The sequence below is a fragment of the Oncorhynchus keta genome, chromosome 10, assembly GCF_023373465.1.
Source record: "Oncorhynchus keta strain PuntledgeMale-10-30-2019 chromosome 10, Oket_V2, whole genome shotgun sequence".
NCBI lineage: Eukaryota > Metazoa > Chordata > Actinopteri > Salmoniformes > Salmonidae > Oncorhynchus > Oncorhynchus keta.
Window position 1 is genome coordinate 61,855,717 of NC_068430.1, and position 20,825 is coordinate 61,876,541.

General features: G+C 41.6%; 1 protein-coding gene across 2 annotated transcripts in view; it reads right to left on the reverse strand.

Moving 5' to 3' along the window:
- The window catches only part of LOC118389136 (striatin-like), an 81,108-nt gene that overhangs the window by 16,742 nt on the left and 43,541 nt on the right, over window positions 1-20,825 (reverse strand). For both annotated transcript variants that reach the window (XM_052527453.1, XM_035778926.2), the window contains exons 5-7: window positions 3,358-3,528; window positions 2,907-3,042; window positions 327-486 (exon numbers count right to left, since the gene is read on the reverse strand). In XM_052527453.1, coding sequence (XP_052383413.1) covers window positions 327-486; window positions 2,907-3,042; window positions 3,358-3,528 — 467 coding nt within the window. The remainder of the gene's footprint in view (window positions 1-326; window positions 487-2,906; window positions 3,043-3,357; window positions 3,529-20,825) is intronic.

A 20,825-nucleotide genomic window follows, 5' to 3' on the forward strand; every position in this document is an offset into this window, starting at 1 on the left:
ACTGTTCTGTGGAGCTAGAGCAGGAAACCGAGTTACACTCAATGTTCTCTTGACCCAACTGCCCCTGCTATGGCCCACTCGTCCTCCCTTTGGTCTACTGTCCTCTTTCCATGGCCCTCCTGTCCCTTTTGTGCTCTCGTGTCCTGAGAATAAATGCCAGTCCCCACTTACTTGCACACTATAGTCCTACTATGGCCAACATTTCCCCTTCACTGTTGACTGGGCCTATTAATAGACCCACTGCCCCCAATAAGTTACTTTGGCACGTGTAAACGTTACCATTCTAGTTTGAGTGTTCATCAAACAACCAACCAAGCCCCCCTCACCCCAGTCTCCTCTGTCTTCGGCACTCCGGACATCGGGCGAGCCGTCCATCTCATCTGGGCTGGCCAGGAAGTCAAAGCCCTTCAGGGCCTCCTCCGTGTCCTGGTCGTCACTCATGTCCGAGGATGAGGAGGGGGACGAAGACGTCTTCTTCCTCACCATCTGTGGAAGACAGAGAGGGTTGAAGAGACGGAGAGGGGGTCTGAGTGACTGAATGAGTTGAGTGAAAGTGTAGGTCTGAATGAACAGGGTGTCCAATCAAAAACGGGTCAAAAACAAAGGAAATTGCATTGCATAAACTAGGCTGGATTCTGAGCAAGAATTAAGGCTACAGGCTACCTAACAAGCTCACTTTCCCGTTGAACTTGTCATCATATTTCTTCAATCCGCAGGACAAAAAAAACAATATATACAGTTGAAGTCGGAAGTTTACATACACCTTAGCCAAATACATTTAAACACTGTTTCACAATTCCTGACATTAAATCAGAGTAGAAATTCCCTGACTTAGGATCACCACTTTATTTTAAGAATGTGAAATGTCAGAATAATAGTAGAGATAATGATTTATTTCAGCTTTTATTTCTTTCATCACATTCCCAGTGAGTCAGAAGTTTACATACACTCAATAAGTATTTGTTAGCATTGCCTTTAAATGGTTTAACTTGGGTCAAATGTTTTGGGTATCCTTCCACAAACTTCCCACAATAAATTGGGTGAACATTGGCCCATTCCTCCTGACAGAGCTGGTATAACTGAGTCAGGTTTGTATGTCTCCTCGCTCGCACACGCTTTTTCAGATCTGCCCACAAATTTTCTATGGGATTGAGGTCAGGGCTTTGTGATGGCCACTCCAATACCTTGACTTTTTTGTCCTTTTGTTGCCATTTTGCCACAACTTTGGAAGTATGCTTGTCCATTTGGAAGACCCATTTGCAACCAAGCTTTAACTTCCTGACTCATGTCTAAAGATGTTGCTTCAATATATCCACATAATTTTCCATCCTCATGATGTCATCTATTTTGTGAAGTGCACCAGTCCCACCTGCAGCAAAGCACCCCCACAACATGATGCTACCACACCCGTGCTTCATGGTTGTGATGGTGTTCTTCAGCTTGCAAGCATCCCCCCTTTTCCGCCAAACATAATGATGGTCATTATGAGCAAACAGTTCTATTTTTGTTTCATCAGACCAGAGGACATTTCTACAAAATGTCCCCATGTGCAATTGCAAACCGTAGTCTGGCTTTTTTATGGCTGTTTTGGAGCAGTGGCTTCTTCCTTGCTGGGCAGCCTTTCAGGTTATGGCGATATCAGACTTGTTTTACTGTGGATATAGATACTTTTGTACCCGTTTCCACCAGCATCTTCACAAGATCCTTTGCTGTTGTTCTGGGATTGATTTGCACTTTTCGCACCAAAGTATGTTCATCTCCAGGAGACAGAAAGCATCTCCTTCCTGAGCGGTGTGACGGCTGCGTGGTCCCATGGTGTTTATACTTGCATACTATTGTTTGTGCAGATGAACATGGTACCTTCAGGCGTTTGGAAATTGCTCCCAATGATAAACCAGACTTGTGGAGGTCAACAATTTTTTCCCCAGAGGTCTTAGCTGATTTCTTTTGATTTTCCCATGATGTCAAGCAAAGATGCACTGAGTTTGAAGGTAGGCCTTGAAATACATCCACAGGTACCTCCAGTTGACTCAAATTATGTAAATTAGCCTAGCTAAGCATCTAAAGCCATGCAAAATTACTTGTGTCATGCACAAAGTAGATGTTCTAACCGACTTACCAAAATGATAGTTTGTTAACAAGAAATGTGTTGTGTGTTTGAAAATCTAGTGTTAATGACTCCAACCTAAGTGTATTTAAACTTCCGACTTCAACTGTAGGTAAGATGTATATCGATTTTGAGACATGACATGTAGTATTTTCATATTGTAATATACGCATTCATATTCATTTAAAATTCCTGTTCAATAAGAATTCTCACAAAAACTAGCTTCTCTGAAATGTCAATGGAGCTTATACCAAGCCTTTTACATTTAATTCAGCTCGTGTCATGGTAACTTCGCTTTTTGTAACCCACAGAAAGAACTTAGGAGATAACGACCACAAAATGTAAAATCCTCAAAAGTTAAGAGAAACCTGCACCACTATGTCAACACTGATTGGTGCTTATTATCGGATGTATTCGGATACGAACTCTAACTTTTTGAATAGAATGTTAATATGTTAGAGGAAGACCTACTGAATGATTCAGAACATGAATCATATTTGTCTTGGTAAAATGTATTTTGCAACATAAGTGAAATTGTATCACTTCATTTCATCACCACTCTAGAATGAAGTACAAGGAATGAGCCAACATGGCTTGTGACTGCTACTGGTTCTCCTTGATTGTTATTGCTGACCGTCGCTAATTCAATAGGGTTCCAGCTGCTACTCTATTGTTGTAGCCATTGCTAATGATATCACTAATGGCTAATTAGAATTGCCCCACGAAGAAGCCCAAGTCACATCATGAATGTGTGTATGTGTGTGTGTGTGTATAAGAGTGTTTGTGTGTCCTTGCTTACAGTGGCCAAGTTCATAATGGTCTTGTCCCTCCCTTCGCTGTCTTCATCGTCCTCCTCGTCGCTAAACTCGGCGGCGGCGCTTTCTATGAACTTGAAGGCCTCAAGGACTGTGGCCGAGTCAGACATGTCAGGTTTACTGATGTAGAGAACAGAGAGAAAGTGAGACAGATGTTAGTGAGAACACAAAAACAATGCAGGACTTCTACACTTGCAGTTTCTTACTGGATTTCCTTGAAGAATGCTAGTTATCCATTAGTGATAGCATTAGCAATGGCTACGTCAATTGCATTAGCTACAACAATAGAATTAGCTACATCAGTAATAGCTACAACAACAGCATTAGCAATAGATATAACAATAGCATTAGCATTAGTGATAGCAATACATTTAGTCCAACTACAACAACAGCATTTAGCAATAACAGCAGCAATAGTCATTAGCAGTTGCTCACCTGATCATGCCGCTGTCCTTCAGCAAAGATGGCTCAGTGCCGTTCACCATGGGTTCCGGTTTCCTGTCCGACGGCCTCTCTCCGGAGTCTCCAGCCAGGCCCAGCAGTGATCTGACCCTCTGGGACTTCACATCCAAGATGGTGTCCGTGTAGCCCACCTCCTGAAGGTACCTGGAGGAGTGGAGAAAGTAAGGCCCGACTGAATGTTACGGGAGAGATTGGCTAATAATTTTGAGATTTTGTGCTTAGAGGGATAACTGTCTTTAAGCACTGATCTGGGACCAGCTCTAAATCCTAAGTGCAACTTCCATCTACTCTAGTTTTCACATAACATTGCAGAAGCAACATGACTATATTATATATTAGTCATATTTTTACAACTGCTTATGATATATGGTGTGTCACGCTAATCACTGTGAATTAGGTTTCAAAACAGACGATGAGAGTCAAGATTAAAGGGATAAAATTACACTTGAAAGTGTTTCTAAAACTATTTTCATTAACATTTAAGTAGAGTTATTTGGAGTTAACTGTATTTAAAGTGGAGTTCCTGGTGTGTTAGTCAGACGGAATAGAGCAGGACATTGACCATTTCAGGAGCAAGATGTACTGGATTAGACAACAAAGACAAAATCCTGGTGAACAAAAAGTTCTGTTAAAAGCAAACAAGCTGGAACTAATCAATATGGCCTACTTTATTGGATACCATTTCTGAAGAAAACAAACATGTTCCTTTATATACCATAGTGTCCAAAGAAAGCAATTGACTGAAAAACTATTCCCCCCCCCCGAGCAGGAAAATAAATCAGTTTTCAGTCACTGCACAAGGGAATGAAACAGTATTGGATAATGGAACCAATTAAAACCACACATGAATAGAATCATAAGCCAACTTACAAACAACAACTTAATAAGATCAAATGCAAAATGTCATTAAAGCTCTCCAAAACCACAACATACCTCACTTGGTAGGTAAAACCAAAATCAAAATGACACCCTTCTATCCTGATTCCTTCAAGACGCGCTTAAGTTTTGATGCTGATGCTCCAAGGTCGGAGGTTTTGATAAAACAGCGTCTTGTGCAAGCTTTAACAGAACGAGGGAAGGGGGGAGAGGAGAAAAAAAGTTCCTCTCCGTCTCTTGCTGTACCAGCCTCTTCAGTTGCAGGAGCCCTGAATGCCCCGACACAATCCTCCATTCATGGGCTAACACCATCTCTGTCTCGGACACTGTGCTTCGTTACACAGACACACACCAGAGACAATACACACACAACACACACACTTCCTCTCAATGAGACGCTGCATTCACATTCCTTCATCCAAGCACGTCATCCAAGGATAATACAATTTAGTGCCCAGATTTATTGCTTGATCTATTTTGGCAATAAGCACATATTCTTGCTAACATAAGGCCTTAAATGCTGTAGGTATTGGAGCTATGTGCAACTTCTCAATGGGTAAAACTGCTCATAACATGCACAGAGGAACGCAAATTAGCCAATACCTCGTATTTAATATTAAAACAAGTTTAAGTTCAATTGTTGAGAAAACATCAAATATTTTAGTGACAGAAGTCAAGAATACACATAACAATAAATGCTGGACTCTGATCAAGTGTCTGAACTTTACTTAGTCTATTTGATTATTAACTGTCTTTTTTAAACTGTCTTTAGACTAGCTGCACTCCATGATTCTCTGCTCTGCCCTCTTCCCATTGCTCTTCTCTATTTCCCCACCCCTATTCTTTCTCTCTTCTCTCTGTCAGGTAAGGTTCAGTGAGTTCATGGTTCTGATGGGGGGAGTGAGGGACCCTGTCCCTTGAGTGGTTCAGTGCCTGCCTGTAGCTGCCGCTCATGTCACTGTTTGCAACACACACAAGCAGACAGATACAACATACACACAAAGATAATATACACACACATCCTCTCCCTTATCCCATTTGAGGGCTTGGTTGCCATTTTGACACACATACACACATGGACTGACACACACACAGATTTGATATATATACACACACATCCTCTCTCTTATCCCATTTGAGGGCTTGGTTGCCATTTTGACACACATACACACATGGACTGACACACACACAGATTTGATATATAATACACACACACACACACACACACACACACACACACACACATATATATATATATATAAAATACATATAATACACACACACTATATATATATATATATAATACACACACACTATATATATATATATATATATATATATATATATATATATATATATAATACTATATGTACTATATATGTACTATAATACATATACATATAACACACACACACACACGGAAAAAGGATTTAGTCAACCACCAATTGTGCAAGTTCTCCCACTTAAAAAGATGAGAGGCCTGTAATTTTCATCATAGGTACACTTCAACTATGACAGATAAAACGAGAAAAAAAAATCCAGAAAATCACATTGTAGGATTTTAAATTTATTTATTTGCAAATTAAATTTTGTCTGTCATAGTTGAAGTGCACCTATGATGAAATTTACAGGACTCTCATCTTTTTAAGTGGGAGAACTTGCACAATTGGTGGCTGACTAAATAATGTTTTGCCCCACTGTACACACACACACACACACACACACACACACACACACACACACACACACACACACACACACACACACACACACACACACACACACACACACACACACACACACACACCCAAAAGTTTTGAGAATGACACGAATAATAATTTTCAAAGTCTGCTGCCTCAGTTTGTATGATGGCAATTTGCATATACTCCAGAATGTTATGAAGAGTGATCAGATGAATTGCAATTAATTGCAAAGTCCCTCTTTGCCATGCAAATGATCTGAATCCCCAAAAACATTTCCACTGCATTTCAGCCCTGCCACAAAAGGACCAGCTCACATCATGTCAGTGATTCTCTCGTTAACACAGGTGTGAGTGTTGACGAGGACAAGGCTGAAGATCACTCTGTCATGCTGCTTGAGTTAGAGTAACAGACTGGAAGCTACAAAAGGAGGGTGGTGCTTGGAAACATTGTTCTTCCTCTGTCAATCATGGTTACCTGCAAGGAAACACGTGACGTCATCATTGCTTTGCACAAAAAGGGCTTCACATGCAAGGATATTGCTGCCAGTAAGATTGCACCTAAATCAAACATTTTAACGGATCATCAAGAACTTCAAGGAGAGCGGTTCAATTGTTGTGATAAAGGCTTCAGGGCGCCCAATAAAGTCCAGCAAGCGCCAGGACTGTCTCCTAAAGTTGATTCAGCTGCGGGATCGGAGCACCATCAGTACAGAGCTTGCTCAGGAATTGGCAGCAGGCAGGTGTAAGTGCATCTGCATGCACAGTGAGGCAAAGATTTTTGGAGGATGGCCTGGTGTCAAGAAGGGCAGCAAAGAAGCCACTTCTCTCCTGGAAAAACATCAGGGACAGACTGATATTCTGCAAAAGGTACAGGGATTGGACTGCTGAGGACTGGTGTAAAGTAATTTTCTCTGAGGAATCCCCTTTCCGATTGTTTGGGGCAAACCCGGAAAAAAGCTTGTCCGGAGAAGACAAGGTGAGCGCTATCATAAGTCCTGTGTCATGCCAACAGTAAAGCATCCTGAGACCATTCATGTGTGGGGTTGCTTCTCAGCCAAGGAAGTGGGCTCACTCACAATTTTGCCTAAGAACACAGCCATGAATAAAGAATGGTACAAACACATCCTCCGAGGGCAACTTCTCCCAACCATCCAGGAACAGTTTGGTGACGAACAATGCCTTTTCCAGCATGATGGAGCACCTTGCCATAAGGCAAAAGTGACAACTAAGTGACTCGGGGAACAAAACATCGATATTTTGGGTCCATGGCCAGGAAACTCCCCAGACCTTGAGAACTTGTGGTTAAGCCTCAAGAGGAGGGTGGACAAACAAAACCCCACAAATTCTGACAAACTCCAAGCATTCATTATGCAAGAATGGGCTGCAAACAGTCAGGATGTGGTCCAGAAGTTAATTGACAGCATGCCAGGGCAGATTGCAGAGGTCTTGAAAAATAAGGGTCAATACTGCAAATATTGACTCTTTGCATGAACTTCATGTAATTGTCAATAAAAAAAGCATTTGACACTTATGAAATGCTTGTAATTATACTTCAGTATTCCATAGTAACATCTGACAAAAATATCTAGCAGCAAACTTTGTGGAAATTAATATTTGTGTCATTCTCAAAACTTCTGGCCACGACTGTACACTGTTTGTTCTGCAGCCCAGGTCAGTGAGAACGGAGTAATATCGACAAGAAGACCCCTGTTACATAGCGTGGGCTGGCGAGATGAGATTAGGGTTGGGGGCTGCGTGCACTATCTGCTGTGCTGTATGTGAGTGTCTGTGTGTTAACAGTGCTCCGACATGTGAAATCAATGACCACTCTGTGGAACCGAGATGTGGCCACGCCATGTGTGCTTCTGCTGTTGGTGTGCTCTACGGGTTGTGTGAATCATGAAAAGGCATAGCAGAGAGAGCAAGAGAGAGGATTGTGTGTGTGTGTGTGTGTAGTCACTGTGTTAGGAGTTTCAGTGCTAACCCTAGTCTGTACTTCCATAGATTGTACTGTGTGTGGATGGCTGGGATAATACAAGTGGATGATTCTGCAATGGATGAGCAAAGACACACACACTTCTCTCATTGCTCCATCACAGTATTGTCTGTTTATTCCTTTTTCTCTATATGTCTCACTCCTATGCACACACACACACACACACACACACACACACACACACACACACACACACACACACACACACACACACACACACACACACACACACACACACACACACACACACACACACACACACACACACACACACACACACACACACACACACACACACACACAGTTTGTTTGATATTAATAGTCAGCAATTAATACTTAACAAATAGGACATTTCTGTTCTGTTTAATCCTATGTTTCTGTAAAGAGCTGGTTTCCACTCTAGTTCCCTGCAGACAATCTGGGTGTATGGTCACTGGAGATGGCTTGAGCTGACAAATGAGTCAAAGACTGCATTACAGAGACAATGTGTTTTACTAGAGATAGCTTAGAAGTAGAACACTCCCTCATTGTCTCAAATAATCCTTGCATCTGGGAAACTAACCCAGAGTGGGGATAAGACAACATGTGGAGATAACGACACGATGAACCCAGAGTGGGAATAAGACAACATGTGGAGATAACGACACGATGAACCCAGAGTGGGGATAAGACAACATGTGGAGATAACGACACGATGAACCCAGAGTGGGGATAAGACAACATGTGGAGATAACGACACGATGAACCCAGAGTGGGGATAAGACAACATGTGGAGATAACGACACGATGAACCCAGAGTGGGGATAAGACAACATGTGGAGATAACGACACGATGAACCCAGAGTGGGGATAAGACAACATGTGGAGATAACGACACGATGAACCCAGAGTGGGGATAAGACAACATGTGGAGATAACGACACGATGAACCCAGAGTGGGGATAAGACAACATGTGGAGATAACGACACGATGAACCCAGAGTGGGGATAAGACAACATGTGGAGATAACGACACGATGAACCCAGAGTGGGGATAAGACAACATGTGGAGATAACGACACGATGAACCCAGAGTGGGGATAAGACAACATGTGGAGATAACGACACGATGAACCCAGAGTGGGGATAAGACAACATGTGGAGATAACGACACGATGAACCCAGAGTGGGGATAAGACAACATGTGGAGATAACGACACGATGAACCCAGAGTGGGGATAAGACAACATGTGGAGATAACGACACGATGAACCCAGAGTGGGGATAAGACAACATGTGGAGATAACGACACGATGAACCCAGAGTGGGGATAAGACAACATGTGGAGATAACGACACGATGAACCCAGAGTGGGGATAAGACAACATGTGGAGATAACGACACGATGAACCCAGAGTGGCTTCTGATGCTCCTTGGTCTGCATGAGGGGGGTTGAACCAACCCTAACTGAGCATGGTTAGTGTCAGCTATATATACACAACTCTGCATTTGTGTAAAGGTTAGGTTACTCGGTCCAAGACTTAAGAGTGGAGGGTGTCAACCAGCCTCATTATTGCAATAATTAATCGATACTAAATAAAGATGATTGTTTGAAGAAATGACCAAGTCTCTCTCAGTACTGAATTTCCACACCATTTTTAGCGATGAGGATGGGATCTCTGCAACTTCAACTGCTCCTGAAGATCTGGGTAAACTGTGCACAGGGGATCAGAAATTGTGATCTCAGGGAAAAACCACACTCATTATTGAGCAGCTGTACCCTCCTATTATCTGAAAGGTAGTGGGCATGGGTGGATACCAGAGTTCGGGGAGAGGTAGGCTTGGACAATGTATCAATAAGCAATTGACATTATGAAGAGAGAAAAAATATTTAAAAAATAAAAGCCCCTGTTGCGGGGTACGCTCAGAGCGAGTTCTTCCTTATGAGGGCCACAGCTTAGGTAACTAGCAGGACTGAGTTGCATTGATAAGAATGTTCCTAAGTGAGGTATCCTTGGGAATGGTTGTTAAATAGCCAGTTGAGGGCAACCAAAAGTCCAGCCCGTAGTACTGAATTGATCACAGTCGGACTGGTGAGGTTTGTGGGAACAAGGGACCAGAGCCTGGTGACACCCTGCGGGGGCACTAGTGCTGGCAGAGTTCTATTAGACGAGGGACCTGCGTCCAGTGACACCTGAAAGGACACTGGCCCTGGCGAAGTCTAATTATAACGTGTTGTGTTAGGTATGTGTTTTTTAGTGTGTTAACAGGTATGCCCCGGGTTACTATTTTTAGGTGTTTTTTGTTTGTGTTTTCTGTGAATGTGATACGAGTGTGTGTGAGGGAAGTATGTTTTGGGAACAGTACTGTGTGAATGTGAATTAGAGTGTGTGAGGGCAGAAATAAGTGTTAATCTTACATTAAGATAATAAGATATGTAGCGTTATCTTGGGGTCCGTTCAACACTGCCCATCATAGAATATCAGGGGGTGGCATTATTAAGTGCTATATGTTATTTTAGAAAATAGCTGCAAATCTATAATATCTGGAAGTCTAGGAACCGTTGAGGATACATGTGGAGCAATATTCCCATAAGGGTCCGGGAAATTGATCAAACAAGGCTACAACAGCAATGAATCAAAGTTTTGGGTGGTAAGAGGCCCACCCGTATGTGTTTTTTCCCATAAGAATTGGCTGATGTATGTTTACATTTGGGCATTACAAGTTCATATTAAAATAACAGATGTTTAATGAGTGTGAAGCAGAGGTTGGTATTCATTTAGTTTAGTAATATTGATAAGGAGGATTGATGTAAACTTAATGGGTGTTGACAGTATGTGAATGGTAATACAGTGCCTTGCAAAAGTATTCACCATCTTGGCATTTTTCCATATGTATTCGCCCCCTTTGCTATGAAGCCCCTAAATAAGATATGGTGCAACCATTTACCTTCAGAAGTCACATAATTAGTTAAATAAAGTCCACCTGTGTGCAATCTAAGTGTCACATAATCGGTCACATGATCTCAGTATATTCCGTATGTTCTGAAAGGCCACGGAGACTGCAACAGCACTAAGCAAGGGGCACCACCAAGCAAGCGGCACTATGAAGACCAAGGAGCTCCCCAAACAGGTCAGCGACAAAGCTGTAGAGAAGGACAGATCAGGGTTGGGTTCTAAAAAAATATCAGAAACGTTGAACATCCTATGGAGCACCATTAAATGCATTATTAAAAGATGAAAAGAATAAGGCACCACAACAGACCTGACAAGAGAGGGCCACCCACCAAAACTCAAGGATCACGCATTAACCAGCGAGGCAACAAAGAGACCAAAGATGACCCTGAAGGAGCTGCAAAGCTCCACTGCGGAGATTGGAGTATCTATCCATAGGACAACTTTAAGCCGTACACTCCACAGTGCTGGGCTTTACGGAAGAGTGGCCAGAAAAAAGCCTTTGCTTAAAATAAAAAAAAATAAGCAAACACATTTGGTGTTCACCAAAAGGCATTTGGGAGACTCCCCAAACATATGGAAGAAGGTACTCTGGTCAGATGAGACTAAAATTGAGCTATTTGGCCATCAAGGAAAATACAATGTCTGGCGCAAACCCAACACCTCTCATCACCCCGAGAATACCATCCATGTTTTTCATCAACAGGGACTGGAAAACTGGTCAGAATTGAAGGAATGATTGGATGGCGCTAAATACAGGGAAATTCTTGAAGGAAACCTGTTTCAGTCTTCCAGAGATTTAAGAAAGGGGCAGAGATTCACCTTCCACCAGGACAATGACCCCAAGTATACTGCTAAAGCAACACTCAAGTGGTTTAAGGGGAAACATTTAAATGTCTTGGAATAGTCAAAGAACAGACCTTAATCAAATTGAGAATCTGTGGTATGAATTAAAAGATTGCTGGACACCAGCAGAACCCATCCAACTTGAAGGAGCTGAAGCAGTTTTGCCTTGAAGAAATCCCAGTGGCTAGATGTGCCAAGATTAGAGAGACATAAAGAGACTTCCAGCTGTAATTGCTGCAAAATGTGACTCTACAAAGTATTGACTTTGGGGGGGTGAATAGTTATGCCCGCTCAAGTTCAGTTTTTTTGTCTTATTCCTTGTTTGTTTCACAATAAAATATATTTTGCATCTTCAAAGTGGTAGGCATGTTGTGTAAATCAAATCATACAACCCCCCCAAATATCCATTTTAATTCCAGGTTGTTAGGCAACAAAATAAGAAAAAATGCCAAGGGGGTTGGGGGGTGAATACTTTCACAAGCCACTGTAGGTTATTAAGTGGGGTTTTTATAGCACTCTAATGAGGCAAAATTTTTTGTAATAAAAAAGGTACAAGGTTAAATGAGGAGTAGAGGGATTGAGCCTTGAGATCATAAAACAAATTAGCTGTGGTTGAAAGTGAGCAGGCAGTGGCACATTTGAAGTAGAGGTATGAGTAACATTCTTTGACTATTTCTGATTATTGTTTCTTGGTTTTGTAGTTTTGGTGACACCAGTGAATTCGAGCAGGAAGTTAATGTATTCTATAATGACAATCTGTTTCCATTACATGGAAAGTAATTCAAGTAGATTGAAATAAGTATTGAATATTAAGCTGATAAGACTTTTTGAAGCTTCTACATTTGTTAAACAGTTTTCTACAGTTTTCTATTACACTAAATTAATGCAACATGTTAAATTGATAGGATTACCGGAAAGGGGCTCTGAGATTGTTTATTTTAGACGGGTCGATTCCACTTAATGGAACACGGTATATTCGGATGTGTCTTGAATTGGATTCTTGCTTCCAGGACAGATGGAAGTCCAATGCGGTATGTATGTTAAGTTAATTAAGGGAGACGTGGAGACCACGCCTCAAACAACTTTTTATTAGATGCCTGTGATCAAATATGATTGATTCCTTACACTGAGATATTGACTACTATGGTGGAAAAAAATGCAAGATTATGTTATAATACTTTTATTGCATGAAATGGTTGTTTTATGCAACAGAATAGAGTATTCTATATATTGTGTGTGTTCTACTGAAGATGGCCATCTGGGAGATAATACTGACAGGAGATTTAAGATGTCTTTTGGGTGATAAAACCTAAAGAGCATTCCAGAGCGTGAGTTAATGTTTCTGTTCTATACTGTATCAGGGAGAGATGGTTCCAGTTTGGAGTCGGAGGGCCAGACACTGGTCTCTACACAATGAAAACTGTTGCCACAGCAGATACTGTCTGCTATGTATTATAGGTATCTTTCATACAGGTCTTAACCTTGTGACACATTCTATATATATATATCGGTTGTTCGTCTTGTAGGTTGAAAGGGGTGTATCTTGGCTATAAAAGACCTTCGTACATTTGTCTCGGGGCTCTCAACGAATCATCTGAGCGTGAATCGTCGACCAGCCATCATTATCGTAGAGCACTCAAACGATTCACTTTATGTGTGTGCGTTGTATTGACCTGCTCCCTTATTGTGATTAAATATTTAGTTTAAATATTAAGTATAACTCTGACTTGTGTGATAAGTTTGTCACCTCATTTGCTAGTAAAGAAATGAACCACCACACTACATTTGCAACAGAAAAAAGTATTCTATTCAATAGCATTTTCTATTCAATGCTATTACAGTATCCATTGACTTAGGACTGCAGTTCCTATGCCTTCCACTAGATGTCAACAGTCTTTAGAAATTGTTTCAGGCTTGTATTCTTATAAATGAGGGAGTAAGACCAGTCTGAATGAGTGGACCCTGACGTGTCACAGAGCTTTTTCATGCGCAATCCCGAGAGAGTGAATTTCTTGTTTACCTTTTATATTGACGACGTTACTGTCCAGTTGAAATATTATAGATCATTTAGGCTAAAAAACAACCTGGGGATTGAATATAAACATCGTTTGACATGTTTCTATGAACTTTACGGATACAATTTTTTTTCTTTTTCTGCCTGTTTTGACTGCTTTTGAGCCTGTGGATTACTGAAGAAAACACGCAAACAAAACTGAGGTTTTTGGATATAAAGAGACTTTATTGAACAAAAGGAACCTTTATTGAGTAAATGAATGTCTTCTGAGTGCCACCATATGAAGATCATCAAGGTAAGGGATTCACTTCTGCTTGGCTGGTTACTGTTTGTAATAATTTGTCAACTGGGCTATGTTCTCAAATAATCGTAAGGTATGCTTTCGCCGTAAAGCATTTAAAAAATCTGACACAGTGGTTGGATTCACAAGAAGTTAATCTTTAAACCTATGTAAAATACGGTTTGTTTTCGGAATTTTTATCAATGAGTATTTCTGTATTTGAATTTGGCGCTCTGCAATCTCACTGGATGTTGGCCAGATGGGGTGCTAGCATCCCACATACCCTAGAGAGGTTAAAACAAATTATTAATGATTTGAGGGAGTACAATGGACTTATCATTATGTTTTGTTTGTAGTTAAAACATTTGGGTTGCTGATTATGATATTAGTATAGTGAATGCTAAAGAAAGACACTTTCGCTTCCAGGAGAAAGAGGTAAACATTTTTCTCTCACTTTGAAATGTCTTGGGAGAGGGGTGAGTGAAATTCAGCAGTTTTATAGATATAAAGGTATCCACATTCGGTGGTAAAGAGGAGTTAAATTACCATAGGGTTTGCAGGGACCCACACACAACACACTTGCTATGAATATTTGATTGTCATTTTAAAGACTACTATATGTCTGATTTATTGTGAGTGTTCGATTGTATTTGGGTATCTTAAAGGGACATGCACATACACAGAATTTTTTAAAGTTATTTTATTTGTTTTAATTGAACATGTGAATTATTCTGATAATTAAAAAATGTTTTGAAGAAACTTACTGTGAACCTGGAAATAGAAAAGTATGAAATGTTTTGACTGTTTTTACATAATTCATCTAATATAGACAGAAACACTTCTTTGAAGGGTTTGAATGACCTCTGTCCTGACTTTCTAGTGTGGTTTGATCACCCTCACTGGAAAGCCGAGAGATGATTGGATGACGATTTAAAAGGTCATATTTAATACTGATTTGAATACTGATAATAACGGATAGGTTTTATAACTAATAGGACCACGAGAAGGATAGACCTGTCTCTAGTCGATTTGTATTATAAAGTTATAGGTACAAATTTGTATTTTTTGTTATTAAGGGTAGTAATTCCAATTTGATTTGCAGTGTTGTTGTTTTTACACAGTCACTATGGTGAGTCGTGTCAAAATGGGGGAATTACCAGTCATTTTGGATTGAAATGTACACACCTTGAGTGATATGTAGGGATGCATCGAGTGATATATGATTGGGTCTGCTGGATGATCAGGATAACTTCTTGTGATAAGGGGAGTATAAACCAATATGGGAATATTGTTTCAACAGAATGTGATGTTATTTTTTGTGGTGTTATTTTTATGTACATGTGTTTTAAACATCGGATTAAGAATATTGGTAGTAGTAATAATTTGTCATACGGTAGATCATTTGTTTGGATTTCTTTCCTGAATCGGAAATGTCTAGTAATATAAATGTACATTCTGCCAGTGTTGATGTATATTAAATTGACGGTTTTAATTTTGAGTGTTAGAATCAATGTGAATCACTGAGCAAGGCCATTCAAAATGTTGGTTTGAGAATTAATTGGGTTTTGAATTATGATTTGGAAACTGAATGATTGATTTGAGTAAGTTTTAGTATGTTAAAAACTATATGAGTGGAGCAATTAATGTTTTATGGATCGATTGTTTTTATTATTCTTATGCTAATGATGACATTGGTAAAGAAGTTGTGTACTATGTTGAGACTATTCTCAGCATGCCTTGGTGAATGGAGGGGTGAACTCTGATCCCGAGAGTGAAACTGATCCTAATCTATTTGATTAATATTCATTAACAAATTGAAATGTTTAATTATAATGGGCCAGCAGGTAGCCTAGTGGTTAGAGTGTTGGGCCAGTAACCGAAAGGTTGCGAGATTGAATCCCCGAGCTGACAAGGTAAAAATCTGTCGTTCTACTCCTGAACAAGGCAGTTATCCCACTGTCAAAGTAAATAAGAATTTGTTCTTAACTGACTTGCCTATTTAAATAAAATTTAAATAAACCTCAGGAACAAGTTTATGCTAATGGTACCATAGATTCCATAGGCGATGCCTCATACACAGTGGGATCATGACGCTTGTCCTGGGTCATGTTCATTAGGCACTAAATGGAAGAAATTTCTTTTTAAACCTTAAAGATTAAATTGAGAGAATTCTCAAAATGGGGGAATATGATAGAGACATCACATATTTACATGGTTTGTTTGATATTAATAGTTAGCAATTAATACTTAAATAGGACATTTCTGTTGTGTTTAATCCTGTGTTTCTGTAAAGAGATGGTTTCCACTAGTTTCCTGCAGCTCATCTGGGCGTATGGTCACTGGAGATGGCTGGAGCTGACAAATTAGTCAAAGACTGCATTACATAGACAAGAATGTGTTTTACTAGAGATATTTTAGGCGTAAAACAATCCCTCATTGTCTCAAAATCATCCTTGCATCTGGGAAAATAAGCCAGAGTGGAGATTAGACAACAACCCATGTGCAGATAACAACAGGATGAACCCAGAGTGGGGATTAGACAACAACCCATGTGGAGATAACAACAGGATGAACCCAGAGTGGGGATTAGACAACAACCCATGTGGAGATAACAACAGGATGAACCCAGAGTGGGGATTAGACAACAACCCATGTGGAGATAACAACAGGATGAACCCAGAGTGGGGATTAGACAACAACCCATGTGAAGATAACAACAGGATGAACCCAGAGTGGGGATTAGACAACAACCCATGTGGAGATAACAACAGGATGAACCCAGAGTGGGGATTAGACAACAACCCATGTGAAGATAACAACAGGATGAACCCAGAGTGGGGATTAGACAACAACCCACGTGCAGATAACAACAGGATGAACCCAGAGTGGGGATTAGACAACAACCCATGTGGAGATAACAACAGGATGAACCCAGAGTGGGGATTAGACAACAACCCACGTGCAGATAACAACAGGATGAACCCAGAGTGGGGATTAGACAACAACCCATGTGGAGATAACAACAGGATGAACCCAGAGTGGGGATTAGACAACAACCCATGTGAAGATAACAACAGGATGAACCCAGAGTGGGGATTAGACAACAACCCATGTGGAGATAACAACAGGATGAACCCAGAGTGGGGATTAGACAAGTGGGGATTAGACAACAACCCATGTGCAGATAACAACAGGATGAACCCAGAGTGGGGATTAGACAACAACCCATGTGCAGATAACAACAACCCAGTGGGGATTGAAGATAACAACAGGATGAACCCAGAGTGGGGATTAGACAACAACCCATGTGGAGATAACAACAGGATGAACCCAGAGTGGGGATTAGACAACAACCCATGTGCAGATAACAACAGGATGAACCCAGAGTGGGGATTAGACAACAACCCATGTGGAGATAACAACAGGATGAACCCAGAGTGGGGATTAGACAACAACCCATGTGGAGATAACAACAGGATGAACCCAGAGTGGGGATTAGACAACAACCCATGTGCAGATAACAACAGGATGAACCCAGAGTGGGGATTAGACAACAACCCAAGTGCAGATAACAACAGGATGAACCCAGAGTGGGGATTAGACAACAACCCATGTGCAGATAACAACAGGATGAACCCAGAGTGGGGATTAGACAACAACCCAAGTGCAGATAACAACAGGATGAACCCAGAGTGGGGATTAGACAACAACCCATGTGGAGATAACAACAGGATGAACCCAGAGTGGGGATTAGACAACAACCCATGTGCAGATAACAACAGGATGAACCCAGAGTGGGGATTAGACAACAACCCATGTGGAGATAACAACAGGATGAACCCAGAGTGGGGATTAGACAACAACCCATGTGGAGATAACAACAGGATGAACCCAGAGTGGCTTATGATGCCCCAATCTGCATGAGGGGGGTTGAACCAAACATGACTGAGCATTGTTAGTGTCAGTTATATTTAGAACTCTGCATTTGTGTGAAGGTTAGGTTACTCGGTCCAACACTTGGGGGAGGGGGGGGTTGACCAGCCTCCCTATTGCAATAATTAATCAATATGAAATAAAGATGATTGTTTGAAGAAATGACCAAATTACTCAGTACTGAATTTCCACGACAACGCCCACGCACACTTGTGCATGCACAAACTCGTACGCAAGCAAGCCTAGACACAAGCACGCACAGACACACAGACGCACACAAGTCCGTGCGCAAGCACACACACAGACAAGCCCACGCGCACGCACACACACACAGGCCCGCGCACACACAAGCATGCACTCTCTCTGTATCCCCCTTTTGCTCATTCTACATCCTGACTACTTTTGACACCCAGAGGGCACCAAAGCACAAACCTTTAACAGCTTTCACACCCCTTTCCATTCACATGATAGGAGTAACACACTGTATGTGAGTGTGTGTGTGTCTGTCAGTCTTCGTGTATGTACGTGTCTCAGACTGTGGGTGTGAGCATGTGTCTAAGTGTGTGCGCGTATTTTACTGTGTGTGTGTGTTACTCTATAGGTCTCTGTGTGTGCGTGCATGCGTGTCTAACGATCCACACGTCCCACCAGTCTCAGTGGGATTACTCCCTTATTCTATTCATACCGAGGCTCTTAATCTCCATTCAGAAGATTTTTCTCCCTATGATGACTTTTTGTCAGACAGACACTTGCAGCCGATGGTGGTGCCCTATGACTACAGCAACACACACACACACAGATGGTCAATAGAAACACAAGCACACACAGACAGTCCAGTGGCATACAGTAAACCACTCCCAGAGGCCTTCCCTACTGAGTCAGTGGTTGTTGTGACAACCCAGATGCAGGATACACACATCTCCCAGCTAGAAATGACATGCTGGAGAGTTTCACAAACCTGCACAGACATAAAAACACACTGCTAAAAAGATTAGAAATGATTGCATTTAAAAAGGCCCAATGCAACCATTTCTATATCAATATCAAATTGTTTCTGGGTAACAATTATACTGAACAAAAACAAATACACCATGCAACAACGTGACAACCATTTGCCTCATGCAGTGTGACATCTCCTTCGCATAGAGTTGATCAGGCTGTTGATTGTGGCCTGTGGAATGTTGTCCCACTCCTCTTCAATGGCTGTGCGACGTTGCTGGATATTGGCTGGAACACGCTGTCAAACACGTCGATCCAGAGCATCCCAAACATGCTCAACGGGTGACATGTCTGGTGAATATGCAGACCAGGGAAGAACAGGGACATTTTCAGCTTCTAGAAATTGTGTACAGATCCTTGCAACATGGGGCCGTTGTGCATTATCATGCTGAAACATAAGTTGATGGCGGCGGATGAATGGCACGACAATAGGACTCAGGATCTCGTCACTGTATTTCTGCATTCAAATCGCCAATGATAAAATGCAATTGTGTTGGTTGTCTGTAGCTTATACATAACCCCACCATGGGGCACTCTGTTCACAACATTGACATCAGCAAACCGCTCACCCACACCATGCCATACACGTGGTCTGCAGTTCTGAGGCTGGTTGGATGTCCTGCCATATTCTTTAAAACAACGGATAGAAATTAACATTCAATCATCTGGCAACAGCTCTGGTGGACAGTCCTGCAGTCAGCATGACAATTGCATGCTCCCTCAAAACTTGAGACATCTGAGGCATTGTGATGTGACAAAACTACACATTTTAAGTTTTATTGTCCCCAGCTCAAGGTGCACCTGTCTAATGATCATGCTGTTTAATCAGCTTCTTTATATGCTACACCCGTCAGGTTGTTCTGTGGCGGAGATCTTTGTGGGCTGTACTCGGCCTTGTCTCAGGATGGTAAGTTGGTGGTTTAAGTTATCCCTGTAGTGGTGTGGGGGCTGTGCTTTGGCAAAGTGGGTGGGGTTACATCCTTCCTGTTTGGCCCTGTCCAGGGGTATCATCGGATGGGGCCACGGTGTCTCCTGACCCCTCCTGCCTCTAGTATTTATGCTGCAGTAGTTTGTGTCTGGGGGCTAGGGTCAGTTTGTTATATCTGGAGTACTTCTCCCGTCTTATCCGGTGTCCTGTGTGAATTTAAGTATGCTCTCTCATTCTCTCTTTCTTTCTCTCTCTCGGAGGACCTGAGCCGTAGGACCATGCCTCAGGACTACCTGGCACGATGACTCCTTGCTGTCCCCAGTCCACCTGGCCGTGCTGCTGCTCCAGTTTCAACTGTTCTGCCTGCGGCTATGGAATCCTGAACTGTTCACCGGACGTGCTACCTGTCCCAGACCTATTATTTGACCATGCTGGTCATTTATGAACATTTGAACATCTTGGCCATGTTCTGTTATAATCTCCACCCGGCACAGCCAGAAGAGGACTGGCCACCCCTCATAGCCTTGTTCCTCTAGGTTTCTTCCTAGGTTTTGGCCTTTCTAGGGAGTTTTTCCTAGCCACCATGCTTCAACACCCACATTGCTTGCTGTTTGGGGTTTTAGGCTGGGTTTCTGTACAGCACTTTTGAGATATCAGCTGATGTACGAAGGGCAAAATAAATACATTTGATTTGATTATCTCGGCAAAGGAGAAATGGTCACGAACAGGGATGTAAATACATTTGTACGCTTTTTCTGTGTATGGAAAATGTAGGGGATCTTTTATTTCAGCTCATGAAACATGGGACCAAAACCTTACAAGTTGGGTTTATATTTTTTGTTCAGTTTAAGTACCTAATGTAGTGGATTTCCATTAAATTTGGCAAAAATAGCTATTCGGCAAAAAACTATTTCTCCAGCAAGAACTTTGCTAG